The sequence below is a fragment of the Cyprinodon tularosa genome, unplaced genomic scaffold (assembly GCF_016077235.1).
Source record: "Cyprinodon tularosa strain WSP-4 unplaced genomic scaffold, ASM1607723v1 ctg197, whole genome shotgun sequence".
Classification (NCBI taxonomy): Eukaryota; Metazoa; Chordata; class Actinopteri; order Cyprinodontiformes; family Cyprinodontidae; genus Cyprinodon; species Cyprinodon tularosa.
The window spans coordinates 473208-499337 of NW_024038720.1; the positions used below are offsets into that span (position 1 = coordinate 473208).

At 37.8% G+C, this 26130-nt stretch overlaps 1 protein-coding gene across 10 annotated transcripts in view; it reads right to left on the reverse strand.

Moving 5' to 3' along the window:
• The window catches only part of sox6 (SRY-box transcription factor 6), a 154892-nt gene that overhangs the window by 88409 nt on the left and 40353 nt on the right, over positions 1-26130 (reverse strand). For 9 of the 10 annotated variants that reach the window (XM_038283723.1, XM_038283715.1, XM_038283722.1 and 6 more), the window contains exons 3-4: positions 17217-17454; positions 13824-14034 (exon numbers count right to left, since the gene is read on the reverse strand). In XM_038283723.1, the coding sequence (XP_038139651.1) occupies positions 13824-14034; positions 17217-17447 (442 nt within the window). In that variant the 5' untranslated portion in view covers positions 17448-17454. The remainder of the gene's footprint in view (positions 1-13823; positions 14035-17216; positions 17455-26130) is intronic. The other variant, XM_038283714.1, reaches the window with a different exon arrangement.

Consider the following 26130-nt stretch of genomic DNA (forward strand, 5'->3'; position numbering starts at 1 on the left):
TTTATTAAATGTGACTTGTTATCATTAAAATAGCAAGAAGTCTGAAGAACGCAACTAAAGAGAAAAGCAGCAAAGATTATACATTTCTATGAGTTTCTATAAATTATGAAGAAACTACTCAGTGCTCTAAATAACACTTTCACAGTTTATAAAATAAAACTTTGTGTTTAAACTTGGCCTGTTTTCCATTAATTTTTTCTTAAAATAAGTGCAATTGTTCTTGAATTGAGGAGGTAAGTAGGACACTTTGCCAATGGAACAACACAATTTACGTTTAAAATAAGAAAAAAAAAAGAAAAAAAACAATTGCATTGTCTTATTTCAAGTGCATATTTACTAATTATTGTATTTTAAGAGTTAAAATACTCAATCCATTGGCAAATCATCTTATTTATGTACTCAAAGTAAGGGTAAATACACTTAATTTAAGAAATGTTGACTTATTTCTAGATCGTTTCTGCAGTGTGGATTCTTATGAGCAGAAAGGAAGAGAAAGGACACCTTTCAATCACTCATGGGATGAGTTCGACAGCTTTTTTTAAAGCAATCTTTTTTCTAAAGCATCTTTTTTTCAAACACCTTTTTTTAATTTGCTTTATGAAATAATTATTGGGCAGATACTTTATAAAGTTTCTTTATTAAATGTAATATGAGTACAAGCATATTCACTTCAATTCAGTTAATTTATATAGCACCAATTCACAACACGTCATCTCAAAGCACTTTACAATTCGACTAGATCATACAGTTAAACTGATTCAAAGTTTTTTATCTAAGGAAAACCAGTTGATTGCATCGACTCATTGACTCAAAGGCAATCCCCCACACTAAGCATGCTTGTAGCGACAGTGGAGAGGAAAAACTCCCTTTTAACAGGAAGAAATATCCAGCAGAACCAGGCTCAGCGTGTGCTGCCATCTGCTGAGGCCGACTGGGGTTTAAGGAGACAGAAGCAGAGATACAGAAAGGAGCAGAGATGCAAAAGGCAACTGTAAACCAGCTCCATAGGCGGCCACCATCAAGGAAACACACAGCCGTATTGAGTCTCAAAACTTTCAAATTTCTATTGTTGTTTCATTGTGGAAGATGATAATTTTATCCGGAACACAAAATTCTTCCTACTGTTGTGTTATATCTTTATGCACCTAGAGGTGACTTTGATGGGCTGTATAATGACTTTTTTTTTTTTTTTTTTTGTAAGGACACTGACATTGATTGAAAGTTGTTCATCCAAATATAACTTTTACATTTAATAATATATTTCTTGTGCGACTCACTGTTACAGCATTGCTTTACATTGCCCTCCCCTCCTTGAAAAATAACTCACCAACATAACAAAGAGATTTCAGGAAATTATGTGGCACTCACCTCACCCACTTTAGAACAATCCACAGTTTTATTGTGGCTGCATTTTCTTTTAGTTTGCAATATATTTTGTATATACTAAAATTGTTTACCTATTCTGCTGTATTTCAAAATCATTTGTGCAGGTTGTTCATGACAAGAGTCCTGCTTTGTGTTCTGACTGACAGCTTGTGCAGCTCTACTTTCTTTACAAAAAGCATTTTTTTTTTTTTTTTTTGGGAGGAGGTGGGTTCTTTTATGATATGAATCAATAAAATGCGGTACTTAGTGGTATTTTATGGGACACCAAGTTGTGCAGTGAGTGATATGCATAGGCAGTGTGTCCAGTGCCAATAGATCTACTGCGAACAACCATATAACATTTGATGGACACAGATTAGTCAACTGAAGCACCAGTTCTAACTGTAGTTGATCAGACACATCCATTGATTATTGTCCCACCTATCAATTGCTGCAAACAGGAATGACAGTTAAATTCTTTTGATTTTTCAAAGGAATTTAACAAGACGAGCCAATTAAAAGTGCAGGAACAGCAAGGAAGCTGAAAGTTGTCCATCAGTTAAATTAACATAAATATTGTAATGCAGTGCTTTGAATTATGTTTCACATGGAAAAATAGTGCTGTCTGTCAATGAAAGTCAATAACTGAAGTGAGTTGCATATGGAGCCTCTGTTTGCAAACATTGTTGGGGGAGGTGTTGTGGGAGGAGTGCAGTAATCTGTAGAAATGTTTCCAAATTAACAGCTTTTGTCCAATTGACTTCCAGAGAAAATGTAAAAAAAAAAAAAACTTTCAGGGCTATATTTTCTTTGAAATACTATGGATCGTGTCCACATTGAAATCATAATATCTTCTTCAATGCTTTCTCAACTCAACAAGTTTGACATCATTTGAAATCTTAGATTTCACTTTTTCGGGATCTGTAAATGACTGAAAAGAACCCTGTGTAGTGTTTGATTGTTTTCATTTCTAGTTGTTTTCCCTGTCTTCATATAGAGATAAGAATTTTCCCTATTTCCTTATTTTCCTCAGTCTATAAATTCTACCCAAGAAGAAATATGTTCACTTAAGATTCAAGCTGTAAATATAAATGTAAAACTTGGGCAGTTGTCTGGATCAATTGAAGTTGTTTTGAGGGAGGGGAGGGGGGAAGTCTCAAAATCTTCTAAATCTGCTTATGCATTAGACCAGCCCTGAATTATCGGCCTTGTGCACTAGGTCGGTATTTTGTCAGACATAAACACAGTGGGAATGCACAAATTAATTTCTAAGGGTCTTAGTTCCTGTGCAGGATAAGCAAACTGCCTTCAACAAGCAGAAACTTCTCCCCTCCCCCTCCCCCTCCCCTCCATCCTCACTGACCAACATGTTAATCCTACAGGGTTGACCTGTCCATTGCGAGGCACCATCCATGCACAGAGCACCCTGACCTTTCTAAATAGGACACATGTCCATCAAGCATATATGAATTAAGCATCCCCAAGAGGTTTCACCTCCTGAGCCAAGCAGCATGTGACCTCTCCCAATCCATTTTACTGCGGCACTCTGTGGCAATCAGCCTTGAATTATTAAAGTGAGCAGTGAGCAATGATCAATTCATTGCAGCCCTCACTCGCAGGCTGCCCCGCTGTACTTCAGCAGAAATGACATTGAGAACACTTGAGTATGCTTCCAGACAATGCACATAAATGTGAAATATGTCAGACCCAATATGTCAATAATCATAACTGTACAGACTGAGGCCATGTCCAGGCTAATCCTGCTGAAATGCTGTTAGATGACTGTGCTGTGAGCAGGTTTCAGTGCTGTGGGTCCTTACAATACCTTACTAAGGAGAGATTATGAACAATTGGATGTTCATGCAACTCCTTTTGGGAAATAGACATCTGTAATTGTTGTTTTAACAGACGGAATTGTCTGTGTGTGCTTTTAAATATAAACAAGCTGCTGTCAAAGTTCTCTTCATAATGTGAGGGAAGGATTGAAAACGCATAACAAATGGAACAAGGAAGTAGGGGATAGTAATAACAAAAAATAAACAACCAGACTCAATCAAAACTTTCTAAGGAGAAGACGAGGAGCCAAGATAAACCAGAACTCAGAGCCCCCAAAACTGCAATCTCTCCTTAAGCCGGAGAGTGGCAGCTGGCAGAACAGCTGGTGAATAGGATTAATGTCAAAAGAATGAAATAAAACTCAACATATGTCCGAGCCTGAGGTGTTGGGACTATGCGTGATTGTGCCCCCGATGGATGCCATGTGTGCAGCTGGAAGGAGCTGCTGTGCTGCTCTGCTTTCTAACCCACAAGGTCACTTTTAAGAAGTAGGACTATTAAACGCTTGGATGGCAAAATAAACTTTTTATCTGTGAATCGTCCTGCTTCTTTTTCCAGTAAATTTCTATTTTAGGTCACAAAACAATCATTTTGAATATGAATTGATAAAATGAGTTATTGTGATTAAACTGAGGCAGAGTAAATGTTATTTTAAAAGAAAGTGGCAGAAGAAAAAAATATTTTTTTGAAATAGTGCCCTTTGAAGTCCTTCTAATATATACATTGCAATCTTGTAAGTAAACATATTACTTAAACTATATATATATTACTTGAACTAAATTTCTGTAGATATTTTACTTAAACTAAAGGACAAGTAAGTTTGTTTTACTATAAAGAAAGAGCAGACTCTACCTCTGCGTTTTAGACCAATCCTGATGAGCCAGATGAAAACTTCCTGATTAGAAACATGTCAACTGAGTTTTCATTTATAATATTCATTTGATTTAGGCAATCACTTCGATCCACACACTGTAATAAATGATAATAATTTCCTGCAAAAAATTTAATTATTGGGTATCTTGCAATGAGAGGGGGGGATTTTTTAGAGGGGTGTGGGGTACACAGCAATTTAACTGTCAGAAATAAAGTTGCTTGCTTATCAAAGCTCGCAAACATTCACATTTATTCATCTATGTTAAATTAATAAATGTGCAAAGAAAATGGAGAGCACTGTGATCATAGCAGTTCAGCATGATTTAGTAAATTAATGGGTGTCTGACTCCATAGGACAAAAAGAGACTAATGGGATCCACATGAATGCGTTACGGTTTGCAGGCAAGCCAAGGGTCTGGTTTGCACACTGAAACTTTATTTTAGTCTCTCTGGACACCTATCATGCAAGCCTGAACCCTGAGATAAAGTGTTTTGTTTTATAATGTCCTGATAACAGGGCATCTTGTGCTACTCAAAACTATAAATGACTTAAAAATGTCTAAAATCCTTGTATTTTAGAATCCACCAGTTATTTTCAGGCGAGAATTTCGTAAAGAAAACAATGGTGCATAGTAAGAGTTGTTTACTAAATTAAATATCTTTTTTTGGGGGGGTTGCAATAAACTAAACATTTTTATCATTTTACTTAAGAAGAAAACAAACCCAGTACTGAAAAGGACTGGCACTGTTTCTGTTATTTAGAAAGTTAGGTTAAACAATGTGCAAAACAATTCACGATAAATAATGTTTTATTGTACTAGGACTGTAACATACTATAGTTAGACATTTTCAAATTCCTAACTGCATCTTAAATATCTACTACTACTACTGGTTTCTTGGGATATATCTATAGATATATCTATCATCATAGATATAGATATATCTATATCCATAGATATATAGACATACTGTATCTATATATCTATCTATCTATCTATCTATCTATCTATCTATATATATATATATATATATATATATATATATATATATATATATATATATATATATATATATATATATAAATACACATATATATGAACCAGCAGACTTTAAAAAAGGCAGTTCTTAAAAAAAGGAATGAATGAAAACAACACAATAAATGACAGATTTAACTTTAAAAGCCAGAGACAGAAATAATTTTTTTTTTTTTTTTGCCCAAATCCAGGGTATGGGTAACCATGAAAAAGTATCAACAACTAAAATAGTGGAACAGAAGAAGGAAATTCATGCTTGGGGAACTTGTAGAATCGCCATTTTTCTTTTATGTGAGATTATACACTTGTGTTAAAAAATGTCCAGTAAGGCTTATCAAACATGTGTATGGAGGGCATTATCTGTGACTCATGATCTGTAACATTAACACCTTACTGTTTGATTAATGTAGATATTGATAAAATAGAAAATAGGAAATTGTGTAAAATTCTGTTGGCCTACTTTTTATACCATATGCCACTGCTAAAGGTTACGCAGTACAATTTTTAGGAACTTGTCTCGCTCATTCCACTTATCCACAGGATTGTGTCTCGTAGTGCTGTTGTTTTAGTCCAGCAGCAATAGAAGCTCTTTTTCTTTGCAGCAATGTCCCTTCCCTTTCTGTGGGATGCTGAGGCATATAAGCTGCAACCTGCTGGGCAAAGATGGAGAAATTTGCTTCTCTTGAGAGACCAGGCTTATTGGTCCAGCTCACAACGGGAAAGCAAACCGCTCTGGATTTACTGGGCAGAGTGCCACCCACCAAGAAATAACACATGTCAAAGCAAACTAAGAAACAAACAAAAATAACTAAACAATAAGGGGGAAAATAAGTGAAGCTATTAAACAATGTGAAAAGAAGTACAAGCATACCATTTTTTAATGAACAAAAAACAAAAAGTTCTGCTTCAAATTATTTATTTTTTTTAACTTCAATATGAACTTACCGACCTCCATCATGAGCAACTGGCAACACACTAATATTTTGCATTGTTTAAAAGGAGGAAAATAAGTGAAGCTATTAAACGATGTGAAAAGTAAAAGCATACTTTTTTTAATGAACAAAATACAAAAGGTTCTGCTTCAATTATTTTTTTTTACTTTAAAATGAACTTGCTGACCTCCATCATGAGCAACTGGCAATACAGTAACATTTTGCATCTTAAACTGATGCTCAGTGCAATTTTAAAAATGACACTGGATGTTCAGCTCAAGAGTGATGATATTCATCTTATGATTATTATGGTTGGCACCCACACTCTGCAATGCAATAAAACAGAGTTCTGCTAATTTCTTCTGACATTTTCATCACACCTCCACGTGCTTGTAATGTCATTCAAAGGGGAGGGGGGAGTATTTTATTAGAGCTGATTAAATAGTCTCTTTGTTCCAGAGATCACTGATTAAAGTTTGCTGTAAGATCTTCATACATGCCTGTTTAGGGGGACAAATAACAATGCAAATATGTTAATGGGTTGCATCTGTACAACTTGTCATGTCGGGTTCTATCAAGGCAGGATCAATCTGCTGGATGGCTGACGCACTTCAGACTTGCTCCGCGAGTCTGAAATGTGCTCTGAAATCATTAGAGAGCCATGGGGTGTAAGTGTAAGTTACACTCACACTATTTTGATCCTCAGTCAGATGACACCATTTCTTTTGTCAAGCTATGTGTGGAGAATGCTTGGGAGCTGAATGCCACACTTAGGTCAGTGATACTCGGTTGGCACACGGTGGGACTCAAAGTGCAAACCTGCTGCAGTTTCAAACACACATACAAGCAGCAGGACACATGTCTTCCCCCCATCCCGTTGTGGAAAACCTTGTTCTTTCTATTTCAGACTGCCTCAGCACCCCCACAGCATCTCTTCCCACTTTTTGTAATTTGTCTGCGTATGACCCCCCCCCCCCCCCCCCCCCCCCCTCATGTTTCACATGACAGCAAAACAAGGCTGCTATCTCCCACTCTGAGCCTATATGGCCTAATGGCAAATATAGCAGCCTTAATAGCTTCTTCCTCCCTACGTGTCAGCAATGTTCACCCTCTGTGTCTCTCCAAAAATAGTCTCCCAACTGTTACTAATTTAATCAACCGACTATTTACACATAGAAAAGGGAATTAAGCAATATATTTTTAATTCAAAAAAAAAAGTACCTTCATAATTCAAACTTTAAGGCAACGCTGTTGCATTGCTTCCTGTTTTTCTATCCCATCAATTAAAAATTCAGGGAATGATCCACACCTACAGCCAACGTGTGGATTTGTGAGTATATAAAGACAAGCGAGGCTCTGTGTAACCCTGGCTGTGATTTGTCTCCCAGAGACACCCGTTTCCTCTTATCAAGGGGTTTCTGTGCAACTTGTAAACCAAGATCACAATGGGAGTTTTGTGCTTCATGGGTGCAGGGGGACATACAACAGCTGAGCCCGGGAAGATGGCCCCTGGAATTCTCCGCAGCAGTTGCTACTGTTGACTAATCGGAATATGAGAAGTGGGGAAGGTGATCTTGAATGCAAAGAATGGCATATTGAAGAAGCAGCTGCTTGTTTTGTCATCTGAATGACCAAGACAGCAGAAAGGGTTCCCGTTTTGAAACAGGCAACAAAATCTGCTCCTTAGCTTGTGTAAAGTAAAACCTGTGCTGGCCTCAGTTGCCCCACAGGCCTTCTGTTATGTGACAGCTCTGTTTTGGAGCAGATAGTAAATACATAATTTAGCACTGGACCATGCTCTCTGCTCTGACTATTCCCCTCATGCAACCACTCCATTTAGCAGTGGGCTCTGATCTCAGCCTGGCACTAGAGCGACTTTGTCACAGGAGAGGGAAAAGGGTGGGAGACAACATTCATAGGAAGAAGAAAAAAAACTGATCTGGGCCACATGAGAGATGATAAGCTGGAAGAACCAAATGGAAAAAAAAGAAAAAAAGAGAAGGAAAAATAGAGAAACAAAGAAAGATGAATTAAAAGCGAGGAGAAGGAAAAGGTCCATACATCAAATATGTGGAAGTTCACATGTCAGGCTGGCAGGCAGCCGAAATATCTATTTAACGTCTGCCTCACAGGGTGACAAGAGGGTTGATTGGCAGAGAGCGAAGAGACACTTTTGATCATGTGTCCTAACAAGCGATTCCAGCTCGTGTCTCTTCAGCCTGAACAGATCTACATTACCTATTCAAACAAAAGTGACAGACCAGAGCGCTGCTCCACTGAGCTGCTGCACCATGCCACAGGCCAAGAGAGATCACACACACAGGAAGGCCCCCACTGGCACATGCAGTACATCCATCCCAAACACTCATATGTGTAGAAATATTAGCCACTGATCCAAATAAGTTATAGAGACAAGAAGCTGGCCTGGATTTGTTAACAGAGACAACAGATTATTAAAAACTGTTTGAACACAGCAAGGAGAGATGCTTGACAGATGTTTGGCTTCTGGATGTGTCCTGACACAAAGGTCCTGGGCTTGTGCTGTCCGGAAAGGCTGCACCAGTAAGAGGGAGCAAAGTGTGAAGAATCAGCAGGCAAGGAAATGGATTTCGATTCCTGATTGCATATGCATGGAGTCAGAGGCTCATACTCACATCATTATAACAAAGATTCCTATTAATTAGGTGGGATAAAGGAGAACCAGATGACATGGCAGCTGCTGAAGAGACGAGAGGGGAGAGGGGGTGGGAACGAAAAGAGGAGCAGGGGAAAATTGCCCCAATCTCTTTCAGAAAAAGATAGTTTTTTCATGTGACAGAATGTAAAGATGAAGTTCAATGCAAGGGGAACTTTGAGAAAATAAAAAAAAAATACCAATCATCCTAACAAATGCATTGAGCAAAAAATAAATGTCTAAAAAAATTGATCTAGTGACACTATTAGCACCTGCAACCACTTTCAGGGGAGCTTCTACGTAGAGTCAGCAGGAGCATTGACACTGAGGGGGAACGGTGCAACAACAGAGTCAAGAGTTCATCAGCACTAATCAGACTACAAACCCTTAGAGCTTATCTTATACTCTACCGCAGCTCTCACCCATTCCAGAGTCTCATTACATGGCATGTTGTAATAGCGCATAATGACCTGGGGGTACTGACACAATGCAGATCACACCCCTACACTCAACCTACTGCACAGTCATTATAATGGTATAATACACAGCCTTGCTGGGGGGATAACACTTACAAATACAGAAGACGGGTCTAAGTGGTGACTTGGAACCAAACAGAGTTCAAATATATAAATCCTGTGCCTAAGCACAATTAGTCCAGCCGCACACCCTGCTGCGCTTCTTTTTGTCACAAGCGACAGTTGGGTTACCTGCCGTTATAATGGAGGAACTCTTTTCTCTGCAGCCCTTAAATATCCCCTTTATCTGAGATTAAAAAGGAAGCAGTTGCAGTTTGCCTGGCGGTTCGACTCCCCTTTGCTGAGTTAATTAGCCATGACTTCATCTAAGGGCTTCAGGTGTTGATTATTCTGCAAGAGCACCTACTATATTCACGATAGCTGGCCTAAAAAAAAGTGTTGTGATCTTTAATTAAGCATCTTTCTTTGTTTTGTTTTTTTTAAAAGGTCGGCATATTTCTAAATTTATTGTTGTATCATTTTTATTTCTTGAATGGCAGTGCCTGCAGTTTGTAGAAAAGTGATCATGCTACAAATAAATACTATTAGACTATATGTATAGATTATGTGGGAAAAATGTCCTTTGTCAAATGTCTTCAGGCTACAACTGTTCACTTTGGTATTTTCTCAACAACTGTCTTGAAATATTGCCAGATCACTTTCACCTGTGACAACCTTACTTTAGCAAAACAATCCCATTACCTCATATTTAGAGGTTGAGAATTTAACTTTTGTAAAACAATGTACCAATTTATTCTTTAAAAGTCTAAAGGCCTTTTTTTCTTACATTCAATTGATAAACCTCAGACCCCAAAGATGCACATTTAGCTGCCCCGTAAAACTAAAATCAGAAAGACAGGTTCTTTAAAAAGGGTACACAACATTGGTGATATGTGAAATCATGATCAATCATTTCCACAACTGAGATAAAAAAAAAAGGAAAATCCTACCCAGCTACAATGAAATAAAGACAAATCTGATTAGAGAAGGAATGTGAAGCATTAAAAAGTGCAACAGTCAGCATTAGGTAAAACTGTTCAATCATTTTCTACAGTAAGTCTCTTTGAATACAAACTCGACATTAGCTTTAAAAAGATTTGTTTTTGTTTTGTTTTTTTTTGTTAGCTGAATTGGGCTGTATTTTTACTTAAATTTTATAGTCTCAGTTTTTACATTTGAATTTTTTTCAATTTAACCACTGTGCGTATACTTTTAAGAGGCATGGCAGCTAATCAGGCACAGGTTTGTTTGATCAACACTGGGCAAATACATTTCAGTCTTATTAAATTTAAAAATCAAAATGTATTTTTTTCAAGCAGTTTATAGAAACTCCTAAAAAAAACATATCATGTATTGATTAATACAGGAATTGTATTTGCTCTGACTCAATCAAAGAAGAGAAAAAAAAAAGTACAATTAAAATGGTGGCTTCCATCCACATATCCAGCATACTCCGTAAAAGCCACAACAGCAAGCACAAACTGGGATACCCTTCCTTGTCTTTGGAACAATCATGAAGATTCGACACACGAGGATTACTGTTGACTTACACAGTATTGATTCATACTTTAGTGCATTATATAAAACTGTTCTAACTGCACGTGAATCAAAGCAAGGTCACCTTGGGTTTTTATAATGCTAGCTATTTTTCTTTTTTACCATAATACTTAATTTAGACATTTTTAACTCTTGACAAGTGCTGTCTGGAGGCTTATCCATAAATAATGCATTTACAATACCTAGTAAATAAACATGGAGCACAATCGTTAGCCCTGCTGGCAACTGGGCATAATAGAGCTTTTACAGCAAAGGTGACTATTCAGCTAAATGCAGCGCTCACTGCTGGGAGGACATTTTCATTCATTAGCACAGTCACAAGCACTAAAAGCACTTTAAGGGATCCAAGATGGAGAGTAAAGGTAGAAGGTTGGAGAGAGTGAAAGGGTATAAATATATAAAGATGGAGGGATGGAGGAATTAGACCAATAATAATGAGAAATGTCTCTATTGTTTTAAGGTTTATTAGGTATTGTGGTGGATGAGGAAATATACCACAATATGTTGTTAAAGGAAGCAATAATGGTAATGGAAGACAAGAAAATATCACGGCCCATTAATGTACGGTGCTCCATGTCTGCTTGTTCTTGCCAAAAGGTCAATTTGGTTTCTAATAGCATTAGAGTTTAATTTATATCATCTTAAACATTATTTTCCTAGGAAAATGCTATGATTAGTGATTTGTAACAAATGACAACATTGTAAAGATCTTGGGAAAAGATTGGAATAGTGCAGAATCTTCCTAGAATGTTTAAAATGAGTTCAATCTAATTAAATCAATCAGTTTTTACATTACTTTGGTTGGGTTCTACAATTCCTGTTAGGACTCATTATAAGAAAAAAAAAAAGTTGTTTTTATTAAACCATCCAAACCAAAAAAAAAAACTTAAAAATGAACAGTAGATGGTGAAAAGCCTCTGAAAAAAATGACTTACATTTGGAAAAAATGGTTTACATTTAGATGTTCTTGTTACTTATGACACATTAGACATATTATTAAGAAAACAAATGGCTTCTTCAGTATCTCTCCATGTCATCTAATTAGTTAATCCAAGACTTTTCACTTCCAGTAGTGTCCTCCTCCATAAACAAAGACAGAAGATTATGATTTCTCCAAGGTTGCTGTTAACTTCTTTTGGAGCCAGTTTGTTAGAGTCTGCCTCCCACCGTTTTACAGTAATCACTGATCATCACCACAGAAGCTTCCTTGAGGGCTCTTAAGAACAGAGCAACTCTCACTTCTCTCTGTGCAGGGACAGCATGCTGAACTTCATATGGCTCTTGTCTTCTGCTGGGTTCCCTGCACGAAAAATTATCTCCTCCAACAAGGGAGTGTATTTTTTGCACCCATGATACAAGGCACATGAGGCAGACCTCTGCGCTATTATTAACAGATTCATCCAGCTGTATGGAAGACCAAAGCACCCTCTCCTTCCAGCTAACATACGGCCCTGGATTACAGACTGCACTTGACCATTTAAATTACTACAACAACCAGCCCTCAGCAGATGGGGCTCATTTCCATAATGTCCACTGTCATCACCCAAAGCACTGGTAAAGTTGTTGCAAAAGAATCATTCAACAAATAACAAAACAGACAACCCCTAACTTAAAAATTGGCAGCACATTTCAGATGCAGAAATCTAGCAATGTAAACGTTACATTTCCTGTGAAGCATTATAATTTGATCCAATTCAAATCTGAGCTTCTGCTCAATATGTACAGAATTCTCCACCTTTATTGGCTACTATAGGAAACCTGTTTAGAAAGGGTTGAAATTTGTCAACCCTGACTTTCTGTAGCATAATTAGGTAATTAAAATCTACTGCAGCTTATAATTGACATATTATTGATATAATTACTAGTAATTAGGATTTTTTTTTCTTACAGATCTGTTTGTAGGAGATGAGTTAAAAAAGTAAGTATGTTTGCTGAACGTAAGTTAAAGTAAATTGAGTAAAAAGTTTCCAAACTCTCTGATCACATTTTAATGGTATAATGAAACTATGAGTAAAATAAAAAAGCTGATTTTAGAAACTGTTTTAGATGCTGTTTTGCACATCAACAAAACAGTTTTTATTGCTTTCCTTGCTGAAGCAGTGTATGGTCATTTGAATCGATTTTGTGAAACAGTATTTCAAATTTCTGCGAATAAGTTGCACTCATTGTTTCCCTGTAGAGCCTAGACTTACTGCGTTGTCCGACGATATCTAAACAACAACACAAATGACCATTCATCGGAGGGTGTGGCGGCATAATTATCTGGTGGGAGGCCTGCAATGCTCTTTTACAAAGATCGCCACATGCACACTTGCAAAAAGAAGTGGCAAATTATTTTTAGGCTAACAGAGGTCTAATTTATTCGTCTGATGAAGTGCTTAAGCTAAGAGCTCCCCAGGCACTAAATGAGACACATGCGTTCCCAAGGGGCTTTAACATTTGATTGGATGTAGTTATATTGCTACAGCCCTAATTAAGAAGGGGGATGTGTTTCAGAAGCTCTTTCAAATATTTGTTTTTCTGCCACACTCTTGATAGTCTCCAGGCTGTAGGAGGGAGACCAAGCTGTGTTAGACCTAAAAATCTTATCACAGGAGAACATTTCTGGTTCTAAGTGTCACAGCTTGCTTCAAATGGAAATGATTAACTAATTAGTCACATTAAACAGGTACAATCATTGAAAAGGTCCTGGGCTATCTAAGGGAAGGTATCTTTGATGTTTGTCTGTGAAGTGTTCTGTTAAGCAAAATTAAATAAAGTTGCTGGCATCAGGTCAGGACTCGGATTTTTACAAAGAGTTTTTCTTGGCGTGAAAATTGACTGCAATTATGCCGAGGTGATCGGCCACACAGTCTCTGTCACACTGGAAGAGATTCAGAACAAACTGGAAACACTGTGACATCACTGATCCGGCATGTGTGAGTGGAGAGGAAAAATAAAACGGAGACACAGAGTTGGGGAATATCTGGGATTAGATGATAGGAAAAAAGCATTCCTGCACTCTCACTTCAAAACACACTTACAAAGGAGGACATACCATCTTGCTCTGTCTTTGTCATCTCCTCCAACTTCTTTTGCTTGAGTGAGTCCACAACATCTGCCAGGCTTCCTTTGCGGCGCTCCGGAGTACCAAATGCTGATCCGCTCAGCAGGTCACTTCGCTCCCGGGCCCCCTCCTCAGGTTTGTGTGGAGAAGTGGAATTGTTCCGGAAGGAGTACAGGGAGCACACTTTATTGCTGTCAGGTTCCTGTAAGACCAAAAAAAATTATGGTCAAGATATGAGGCAACATGGGAAGTGTGTTTAATGATAAGCTTGTTGCTATTCTACTGTTATGCATTGCTTTCATTCAAATGCCATGACTGCAGGAGGTATTTGAGTCCGAGGTAATTTGGCCACATCAAATAGCTTAATCCTGGCTATTACACAGTTGTCTGTATTTCAACAGTACCAATTATTCTGGTAAATGAGATATGACAAGTGAAAAAGTGAGATGAAATGACGAGGTACCCTTTCGCAGGGCATATCCATAAACTGTTTACGCTTTGCTATTCATCTGCACAGACTATACAGTGAAACCCTCTAACTATAATCTCCTAAATTGCTGTTGAGAGTGCATTTGTGTAAGGGTGACTGCTGTGTAATTTACTCCTTTTCTGGAAAATGCCTGTTCTTAGTTGAGTGCCTGAAGCATTAGTAAATCTGCGACCTGTCTCAAGCTGTTGTTGTTTTTCTGTCCCACCTGTGTATGGTTTAGTATTTAACCAAGCGTCCCATCTTTGGCTTATAAGCTTACTTCCTGTGCACAGACATAAAGAAAATAGGGAAAAGAATGCGGGAGGAGAATACTCCTGGAGTGCATGGTCAGGATACAGACCATGGTTGAGGCCTGCGTCTGACAGAGGGTGGTGTTAATTATGGCTTCTGGAGTCTGAGAAAGCAGAAGGTAGCTGCAGCCAGAAGTTGGAGCCTTTAACAGGGGAACAGTTATCTTTGATTTAAACTTGAAAGATGAAAAGGAGCGCGGGTGGTTTGGTACCAAGCGGCAGAGGAGCACGGCCGGGGCACAGCACCTCCCAGTGCTGAGCTGGATGGCTTTACAGCTTAGCCTGGACAGTGGAGAGCGCTTGAGGGGAGTGGAGAAGTGCTGGGTTAATCAGCTGGCACAGGTTCAGGGCACAGCCCACACAGACGCATGGCACTGCAATGGAGCCAGGTAATCAGCAAAGGCAATCCTCTGATTCATTCCACCTAAAGATTTCCTCTCTTTTTTGCTCATTGTCTTGTTGCAGCTTTCCGTCTTATGCTACATCTGTTTTGCTCATTTTCTTCTGCTGTTTTTCTCCTACTTATCTTTTATTCCCCTATTTTCTATTTTAATTAAAAGTGCCAGAATAACGGGAGGGAAATTTTGAAGGAGGGTTTCATAAGAGGAAACTGTTATATCAGTCTTTACCTTAAACAACCTTTAGTGCTGATAATCATATTCAGTCCCTTGGTATAATACAGTATACTGTGAAAGTTCTAAAAAAACAAAAACATGTCTAAAACTGTAACTGTAACCATCTTAACAATTTATTGTAGATATGTCGAAACTGATTTTGATTATTTTTTTATTCTTTTTTCCTTTTTTTTTCCTTAACGTAGAAAACACTACTGCCTCCTTACCCCTGTGTTTCTGTGATGAGGCTGCTCAATGATGGCTGCAGCAGATGCTAAGTCAGGTTCTGCTGAAGGGTTTCACAGTTAAAAACTAGTTTGGCCGATGTCACCATGCAGTTAGCTGGGTTTGCGTAGATGAACGAGGTTTTACCCTTGGAAATTATGTCATAGCTGACCCTTACTTTCTCTATTGTAATTAGGTTGAAAGAAAACAGCTTCATTGAATACAAATGTGACTATATGCTTGGGTTGTTTGAAGAGAATATGTACTTTAACTGATCATATGGGACGCTAGATAAATTGGTAGATAAATTGGATCTGTTTGTAAAGTACTTTTCATCAGGCATTGCCCAGGCATAACTGTACAATAATTTGCCATAGTATTTTGGATTTCATCAGGTAAAACTAAATTATATTATGTTTTTGACAGTTTTTAGTTGACTAACAACAGCGATAGGAAATATGCTTGAGCTAATTGTCAACTGACATGTCCTCCTCAACTTTGATACAACTTTGATATATATGTCTATCAATCTATCTATCTATCTATCTATATAAATATAAATATATATATATATATATATATATATATATATATATATATATATATATATATATATATATATATATATATATATATATATATATATATATATTTGTATATATATATATATATATATATATATATATATATATATATATATATATATATATTTGTATATATATATATATATATATATATATATATATATATATATATATATAGTATATGTATTCAGGTATGTCTTGTGCTGCACTGCTGAGGAGAGCCTCAGTAGTCGAATTTGAAGTTACTTCAGATGCCCTGTGGGTCTCTTTACCAGAGACACGTCTGTCATAGACAACCACCTGCCTCCTCTGTCTATAACCCACAATAGCTTGTGCTCTTCTTCGTTCTGCTCTCATCAAAACTGTTCTACTCTTAGGATGTACAAGGTCCCTAGGGTGTTGCTTCTTTTCTTGTTTTGGTTCCTTTTACAAGCAGAAAACCAGCATGCATGCAACGAGGCATTTCTTTAACAGCAAAAAAAACAAAACAAAGATAGGCATGCAGGAGGGCGTAAAGCAACCCTCCCACCTTATTTGACCCCACTTTGAGCCCCATAATTTAGAGAAGAGTTAAGAATCATCTGCTTGACTCAGTGGAGTGTGTTTTTTTTTTATTTTATATATATATATATATATATATATATTACATTTCTTGAGACACCACAGTTGTCAAAGGCAGGAGGCATGCAGGATAAAGTTATTTTGTGCAAGCTAGGAACAATGAGAGCCTAATTAATTAGAGCTTTTATATTTTAGGGAGGTTAGCAACTGAGTAGCTTGCACTATTGGGCCTTTACTGCTTATCAAGGCTTTCTTTTTGTGCTTACAAGAATCTAATTGCTCCTACAAAGGCATCATAAAAAAGAAGAATGAGTACCAATGTGTTCTGAAACAGAAAACTTATTTTTGGCTTCTCAGAATTCCCTGGATCTTTTGAAACACTTGGTTGTAACATTTTCTCTTGTTAGCTCTATGGGGAACAGCTCTGGGATCTTTGTCAATGGCCTTTATTGCTGATGTTTACTGATATTCATTTTTAATATTCAACTATCAAAAAATCCACTATCAAAGCGAAACATGCTGCCAACGGTTGACTGTTTCTTACTATTTAACTCAAACAAATATTTCTCTAGAGGACTGCAATAGATGAGTATGTGTAATGTGTAGTGTGCCAGTTTTACCATGCGCTGCTGTGCTGACACCAGGCTGTCCCAGTCATTCTCTGGAGGTACGCTGCTGAGCGGCTGCATTTCATCAGGGGCTTTGCCGTGGAGCAAACTGTGCAGGGGCAGCTGAGGTGTACCGTGGGCATCTGCGCTTTCCTCTTTCTCCCAAGGCAAGTGCTCCTGGCTCATTGCATCACTGCCGTCAACCACAGAGGCGAAAGGGGATGTGGCTTGCTTAGAAGACATGACTCTGCTGCGAGGAAACAAACAGAGAAGGCAAAGAAAAAAAACATCAAATTATGCCAGCAATTTGTTTTCTAAACATTGTCAGGTCTTACACCTATTGCTACTTTTTTTTTTTTGCAGGTCATTAAGTCCCCAAGCTTTAGTTCAGGAACCCAATACCTTTGGATTTTACAGTTAGGATTCATAAATAAGGTTTTTGTCCTTTATGTCCTTGAACTTAGCTCTATGACAGCACTAGAGGATTGATTTCATCTACAGTCAGTTATAGCAGAGGGCCATTCACACTGAGCCTGGTTCTGCTGAAGGTATTTTCCTGTTCAAATGGGGTTTTCCTCTCCACTGTTGGTACATGCATGCTTAGTATAAGGGATTGCTGCAAATTCAATAAAACTATACAAGCCACTGTGCACTGTTGCTATGCTCATTCAGCAAAAGTAAACTGACTTTGATTGTATTAACACTGTAAAGTGCCTTGAAATAACGTGTTTCAAGTTGTCACTATATAAATAAAATGAAATCAATTTAGCAATGCAGGTTGCTATATGTAGGTTGGTAGGCTATAAATGCATCGCCCATGAAAATGTGATGCGAACTGGGATTAAACCCACCACTTTCTATTGGAAGAAATCTACCTGCTGAGTCAGAGTCTGGCAGGTAGTTTGAAAACAGAGTCTGGGTTCCTGTGTATCATGAGCCACTCCCTCAGGTTCTAAAGAAGTTTGATTAAAAACAGCATAAAACTGAGCAACAGGTCTGGCCAAAACCCTAAAACAGATCAGCCAAAGAGTGGGACTAAATTCTCATATAATGCATCATATTTGAACTATTTTCCAACTTATTTTTCCAGCCTTCTTTTCTAATCTTGATTTTGTAGTACTACATTAATAATCTTCCAACACAATTTTTTTCTCAAATTGTTTTGTTTAAGGTAATTTTACTGTTGACATCACATTAAAAAAAAAAGCTAGGTACTATTCAGAAATCTGCTACATACCATCATGAAATGGAAAAAAAACAACATTTAATTATTTTATTTTTTTTAATCATTTTTTTCTGAAACAATTAATGTTATTCAGAAAACCAGCTCAGTTTATTGAGATCACACTAATGCTGTATGATACAATAAATGAAAATAAACACTCTGCAAGGAAATCTAATTAAGCATTTCATAAAAGAGTATAAAAGGGCCTTCCTACATTGTGATGTGGAGAAAGAAAGCTAGAGAATATTTAGTTTTGAATACACCTGTATATACGTTGTTGCATTGTTAATATTTCTTGTTGGAGGATATCGGCTGTTAAAATCTTATATTTCATATTAAAAAAAGCATGTGGTTATTTTTTGTTTGTTTGTTTGTGTGTTTGTCTATATTTACTTATTTATTTATTGAATAATGTATAGAAATAAGGACAAGTTTTCTGGTATGACTTTCCAAGACAAAATAATATTGTCATGTTATATCGATAAACCTCAGTGTATTTCATGGGGATTTTATAGTAAATAATTTTTTATAAAAAAATGTATGAGAAATTCCTTTATTTTTTCCAGAGTTGAGCAATTCTGCTGCAGGAGCGGCACAAACAAGTAGAGGCATAAACACGTATAAACAAGACTAGAAAAGAAAAAAAATATAAAAGTTCAGCTTAAGATAAATTATATAGTGTACCACTATTAATTAAAAAGAAATAATTCAGGATATGTATTTTTAATTATAGCTTGGGCTTTGCGTTGTTGGTCATTCTGCTGAAAGGTAAACCTCCATCCCAGTCTTTAGTACTTTGCATACCCTAACCAGTTTTCTACCACAAAAAGCCGTATAGTTAACTGCATCCATCTTTTAACTAATCCTGACCAGCTTACTCTGATAGTGTCAAGTAAAGGAATTCCCAAAACATAATAACGCCATAATAACACTATTTATTATGGATGGCATCATTCCAGCTGTTTATCATTTTGCATGTAAGAGAGAAATAACAAATTTGTCTCCATCTGACCATCTGCTCTTCAATTCTTACTGTGTCTCCCTCTGCCTAACTGCTGTAGTTTTGATATATATAAAAGCTTTAAAAACCATGAATCACTTTCTTCTGTTACACATTCATACTTTAGGTTGGTCTATCTAAAAAAAGAAGCAAACTAAAAGTAATATGGTATGATTTACAGGTGTAAAAATGTTTTTAAAAAGTTTTAAAGTAATTAATACTTAAAGGCACTGTATTTGAATAAACAATTTCTTATTGTAAATTTCTTCAATGAGCACCATCTGCCCTGTTCTCCTGCTCTATCCACAGGGGTCAGTATGATAACACTTTACTTCCACTCTTAGCTTGATAGTAGAGGTGGTGGTGGGAGGTGGAGAGGGGGTACTCAAGGCTGGGTAGAGCATGGTACTGTGCTGTCCTTGCACTCTGTTGAAAGCCACGCACCACATAATAGGCAAAGATATGTTTTATGGCACAAAGGATATTTCACTAACAAGGACTTTAGGTCTGATGGTTCTTGGTCTTACTCAAGGGAAAATGACAGATGAGACTTTTTATCAACCCACACATTAAGGGTAATCATCTTTTTATCGTTCTTCTGCTGGCTGACAGACTAAAAACATTTAAGTACATAGGAATCAAAACTAACTTATTGAAATAACATAATACAAAAAACATATCATAATAGAGATGGAGTATTTGGAGTATCCAAAGTTATATTTGCTGTTCACCCTTTAGATTAGCTGTCCAGGAGCATGGAGCTAAGCTGGTCTATCTCCCCCGTCCTTTAGCCTCTGCAATTAACAGTTTTTTTTGGGGGGGCGGGTTCTGTCTTTGGTGGGACTTAGCCTTCAATTTTGATCAGCCATTAAATTGTTTCCTGCAATTATATCAGATTGAATCCCAGCTCAAAACGGCATCCTGTTAATTGAAAATCAACAGTCAGAGCAAAGTTCAGCGCACGTGTTTAACGGTAGAGTGGGGATTCATGTGTGTGAATGGTGGAGGCACGCCGATCACGTAGAATCCTGTGTATTTTTTATTCATGCACCCAAAAAGCTTGAGCCTGAAGCGAAACAAGCACCTCGTCTTCAATGGAGTCTGAGTACAAAACAAAGCACTGCTTTTGTATTACACAGTAAATCAAGTGGTATTATTTTACCACTAAAATATTCAGTCTCTGAGGCACTTTTACTTTGGTCTCCAGCCATCAGTCAAACTGCTGAGGCGTGAGCAAGGAAAGACGATAGACAGAGAGCAAAGAAGAGAGGGAGCAGTGGAGACTCCATCCTCCTGTAACATGTGTCTACAGCAATCTTGTTAAAGAATGCAACAGATCTGCAGCAGGCTCCATAACAGTATTTGTCAGCAGGAGTTAATAATTTATTAGCAGCGCTGGGAGGGCTGCGCTCAGGCAGCTAAAGAGTGGGGGAAAATCCTTGTGCCCCACCCCCATCTCCTGACAAGCCCCATACAATACTACCTCATATTATTGAAAGGGAAAAGGGAAAGAGTGGCAATAATTCTCTGAAAATATCTGAGGGCAAGCGTACAGTATTTTCCGCCTCTTCTCTAGAGTGGGGATCACACGGCTCTGAGATCTAAAGGGGGATGTGTGCAGTAGATCGGCGCTGACACAACAAAGACTTTGGATGAGGTGCGAAAAAGAGCAGAATTCATTTGAATGTGGTTACTACTACAAAGCATTGGGAAACAGATCATATATTTTGATGGAATAGCACTGTTTACACTGTTGGCCTCCATGCACACAAAATAGAAATCAGCAAACTAGCCATGTTTGAATAACAGCACTGTATCCTTCAAATAATCTCATGCACATTAATAATTCAGTCTGTTAAGCAAGGAATAGGCTTAAACTTTCACTCAGTAAAACTGAAAAATGTGTTGAGCTGATAAATTGGATCCAAACTAGACTAACAGTTAAGCATGATATTCCTTAAAGACAAAGCCTCTGTGACTTTGAAGACCTGAGGCAGAGATGAGACAGGGTCAGAAAAAGAAGCGCCTTGGTCTATATATAGCTGACAATATTGCGCACATTTGAAGGATTAGGACTTAAGTTCTCCAGCCACAGGCTCATGTGGCCTGGAATGCTTTGAGTCATGAATTGTTCCTCGAGATAATGTTTCATCATCGTGCAAAACAGCCGCTGCTTAATTGATAAGTATTAGAGGGGTGCTGTGCACCCCTCATCCCACAGGTCTTGTGACTGCTGGGCCATGTGTCCCTAGCTATCCCATTTCCTCTTTCATCATAAAAGGGTCTGGGCTGCTTTCGTCTGCCGTGTCTGCTCTTTCACACTGTTTACCTTTTATAGACAATGGTGATAAGTAACCCCTCACTGGCCCTCCCCCACCACCACTACCCCCTTATCCCACTTGTCTGGTTCAGTGCTGCTGTGGATCTTCAGGTTTTGCTCAAAAGCCCTTGCATTTGGATGGTAATGGTATAGAAAAGAAGAAATGGTCACAAGGATTTATCTTAAGAAAACTGGACGGGAAAGATGGACAATGTTTTTTTATTTATTTAAATTCCTAATTCTCTCACAAAGAGCTCTTTCCATGTGTTCATAGATAAACAGAGATGATACACTTATATATTAGATTGTTTCAAGAAAAATATTTTCTTTTGTCTATAAAGTTTAAAGAAACAGAACATGCATTTGTGTAAAACAAAGCTGAAGATCCACTTCAAATCCCTGCCATTTAGTCATATATAAAGGAGATAAAATATGAGCAGCTTTAATATAATGAGTGAGTAGTGTTTGATAATACTTTGCCAAATATTAAAAAATATATTAAAATAGTCCAAACAGAGGATAAAAATATGTTTTTTATTTATTTACCTAGCGCTGTTTTTTCTGTTTTGAAAATATAAAATGCGCATAACTTTTAAAAATAGCATGAGTAATTTTTTACAGAAAAAAACTTATCATTAATTAAAAATAATACTTTTTTAATGCAAAACACAATGGATTATATTCCGGCATTTGTGCTGGGACTGTGTGTGACTATGTGCCTCTGTGCCTGTGATAGAGTGGGGGGGGAAAAAATCATCCGTGTGTTTTCCTTCAGGGGTTCCTTGTATTCTAACAGGTGTCATGGTAGGGTTCCTCTGGGTTCCTCACCTGCCATAATGAGATATAACTACCTGACAGCTCCCAGCTGGAGGAGCACTGACACAGAATCCACCGTTTAGCACAATTAAATTATCACCCTCCATTGTAATTGTGCCACGCTGTGCAGCAGCCAGGTTCCCTGGATACATAATAAGCTCTTACGCGAGCTGTATACTGTGTGTGCCGTCTTTTCCATTCACAGGATGTAGATGCTCACACATACTTGCTTGTTGCATAATGCCCGCTATCTTAAAACCAGTTGAATGAAAATACTCTTTTTTTTTCAATCTCAAATTGAAATAAATAAAAATGTAAAAGTATGGTTAAAGAATTGCTAATTTTCAATTTAACTGCTGCGCAGAGGCAGGGGAGTTGTCTAAATGAATTTGTTTAAATTGTTGCTCCATTATTCTTGACCTTACCCTGCAAAAAGTCAACTCAATTACAGTGGCACTTCATCTTCACTTCACATTCTCTCCTGATACCTTCTCCATTAGAAACAGCCGCAGTTGCCACAGTTAAAATCCACACTCAAATGATAGCCACCCCAAGCAAATTAAGCAAGCCACCTGAAGTGCACACTTTACATATTGAGCAGAACATTGATAATTACTTTGCAGGGGAAATTATTTGCAATAATATGTTGCTAGAGGAGCTTGCTTGCAGCTCACTTGTGCAGCTGCCATCACAGCGTAGTAGGTGTCCTTGCCCCCCACCCAAGGCAAAGCCTGATGCAGGTGTGAGAGTGCTTAAAAGTCTGTGTCTGTCTAATCGGGAAGGGTCGATGAGCACTCACAGGCTGGATCCCTCCTCCAGCTTCCTCCACCTTCTCCTCCTCCTCCTCCTCCTCCTCCCTCAGTCCCTGTGCCACTGGCAAATTTTTTTTTCTGGTCCTGGAATACAAGCGCAGACCTTGATGGCATAACAGCCTCTCAGTTCTACAGGACACACACTCATGCATACGCTCTCAAAAATGAAGTTAAATAAAATAAAAATTCGCAAATGCTCATTTTTATAGCAGAATGAACTGGAGGAGGATATATCAAGATAAAATATATACAAGCTGGTCATGAAGTATAGTGGTTGCTTTTTCCTCTGTTTTTATGGGTCTGTTTACTTTCAAAAAATTTGACGGTGCTACTGCAGCACTTGAGTAAATCTCACAGGGCAGTCAAGCCATCAAGCAACATAACCGATTTTGATGAGCAACAGTGGAGGTTTGCGCTTTGCCTTATGGTTGACAGTAAGTTATGAGCCTTTTGTGAGCATAAGAAGAAAAACAGAGACTGGAATTTGGCAGGAACTCAATAATAAAGAAATCTTCTGTTCTTGAAGTGAACTTTTTTTCAGGGGAACAATTGAGCATTGTTTAAGGAAAGAAAAAGAAACGGTGACAGATGACATATAGAGTAAGGCGCCGTTTTTATAAACGTTAAACAAAGCCCCATTCAGATGAGGCCCATTCTGGCATCTGTACGTTTCTCATTGCCGTAAAGAATGCACTTAAAAAGTGTAGAGTAATATCTGGTACAGCTGCCAAAGAAATAAATGGAAAGGTTCACACAATAGTGGTAGGATGCTGTTTTCCTAATTTTGTAAATGTTATAAATCCAATAAAAAGGTTTTATTTTTACTGTTTTTGTGTCTCATTTATTTAACAAATATAGAAGGTATTGTTCAACATAAAATAAATAATATTTTAGGGGACCGGCTGAGGATCGACATAATTTCCTTTGCCTCTCAATAACAATCAGTAGTCACACTGAAGAAAAGTTTAGGCTGCTATGTCTTCTTAAAATCATGTACACTTTCGTTTTGTTTATTTAGATTTATATTTGGAATTATGTGACAACACAAAGTATTTCAGCGTAAACAGAATCAGCCAAAAATAACAATTAGGAAAGTGTGGTGTGCATTTTTGAGTCCAACTAGTCAAATCTTTGAAGAACCGTATTTCACCACCAGCTTATCACATTTACGACTGAATTTTTTTAAACTCAATATTCCTTGCAAAATAGCTCAGGCTCTACCATACCAACATTGTTTCTACCTGTGGAATTTGTCCATTAGTACAGTAGATCAAAAAGTTCAACGTTGATCTCCTTTGAACAGGGTATGTGTGTCCTACATCCTCTATATCAGCTTCATTTGGCATCCTGACAACAACAGTCTTCCCTCTTGTCACTCTTCCATAAAGGCTGCAATCTAAAAGGATTTCTGCTGCCTCTCCAAGGTCCTTAATTGCCTCATAGCTCTTATATTGTGTTCACACCTAACACAATTCCAGCAACAAAGTCGCCACATTGGCATGCTCTCACTCAGCTGACAAATCGCCCGCTTGCAACTCGAATGGCGGACCACGTCACCATGTCGTTAAATAACAGGAGCATTTATTTGCTGCTTGCAGATTTTAACACGGCATTGCGGACCTGGATTTTTCTAAGCATGTCTTTTTTCATAATGTAAACCGAACAGTGGCAAGAGGGTCCCAACAAGATCCCCCAGAGAGTAAAGGATCAAGCTGCTGCTGGATCTCTGTCCCTTTCTGAAGTGCTTTCGTCTGAACGAAACTAATCTGATCTACTGAGTAGCAACCTTGGCATCAGAGTGGGGCAGATGTGGCCAACAGTGCTCCACTCTGGAACTAAGGGAGGACAGCTACAGTCCAGAGAAGGGAAGATGGGAGAGCTGAGGAGGATATCGGGCAGAGCCCGCACTGGAGAGGGGGAAGAGGTGGTTGGAGGCCGGGGCCAGCTCTGGACGCTAAAAGTGAGAACAACAGGAGATTGGAGAAGGATGCCCGGCAGAGAATTAACCAGAGCTGCTGTAGGACCCACGGCCGGTGTCCTGCTCTGGAGCCAAGAGAGCAGGAGGTAATAGGAGGACAGCGGTAGATTGGAGTAAGATGCTGGGTAGAGGTGGCTGGCTGTGCCCTGCTCTGGAGCTACAACAGGAAGACAAATGATGAGTGACCTAACACTCCTTTTAAGGGCTAAATTAAAAAGGCTATTTAAAAGCCACCCACAAACCTCTTAATAGCATCCCACACTTTATCCTATGTCAACATAGTTTTTCCATCTTATTTGTTAACAAAAAAAAGCGTTGTCTAATGGGCTCCTTCAAAGCAAACTCCAGTCCCTGATTGGTTGTTCTTTTATGTTCTCTAACACCCGTTTTACACTGAAATTATTTGAACTACTATGTCATGACAGTTTATTTAGCGGGTACCTAAATAAAGAGGGTGGAAAACAAATGCAAACCAAACCTTTCTAATTTGTATTTGCAAAAAAAAAATAAAAAATAAATATAAATATATATCTACAGTATATATATATAGATATATATTTATATGTATATGGTATATAAATAGGAATATATATAGGAAAGCATGGGTCATTTTTATTCAATTCCAAAATGTTTCATCATCTACAACTTAAAACTTACATAAATACTTTAAAGTTTGTAGTTTTAACTTGACTATATATTTTTTTTTTCAGTCTTTTTCCATGGGCCTCAAGACAGTGAGAAGAGCCAGCAGGATGGAGTTAGAGCGGGTAGAGAG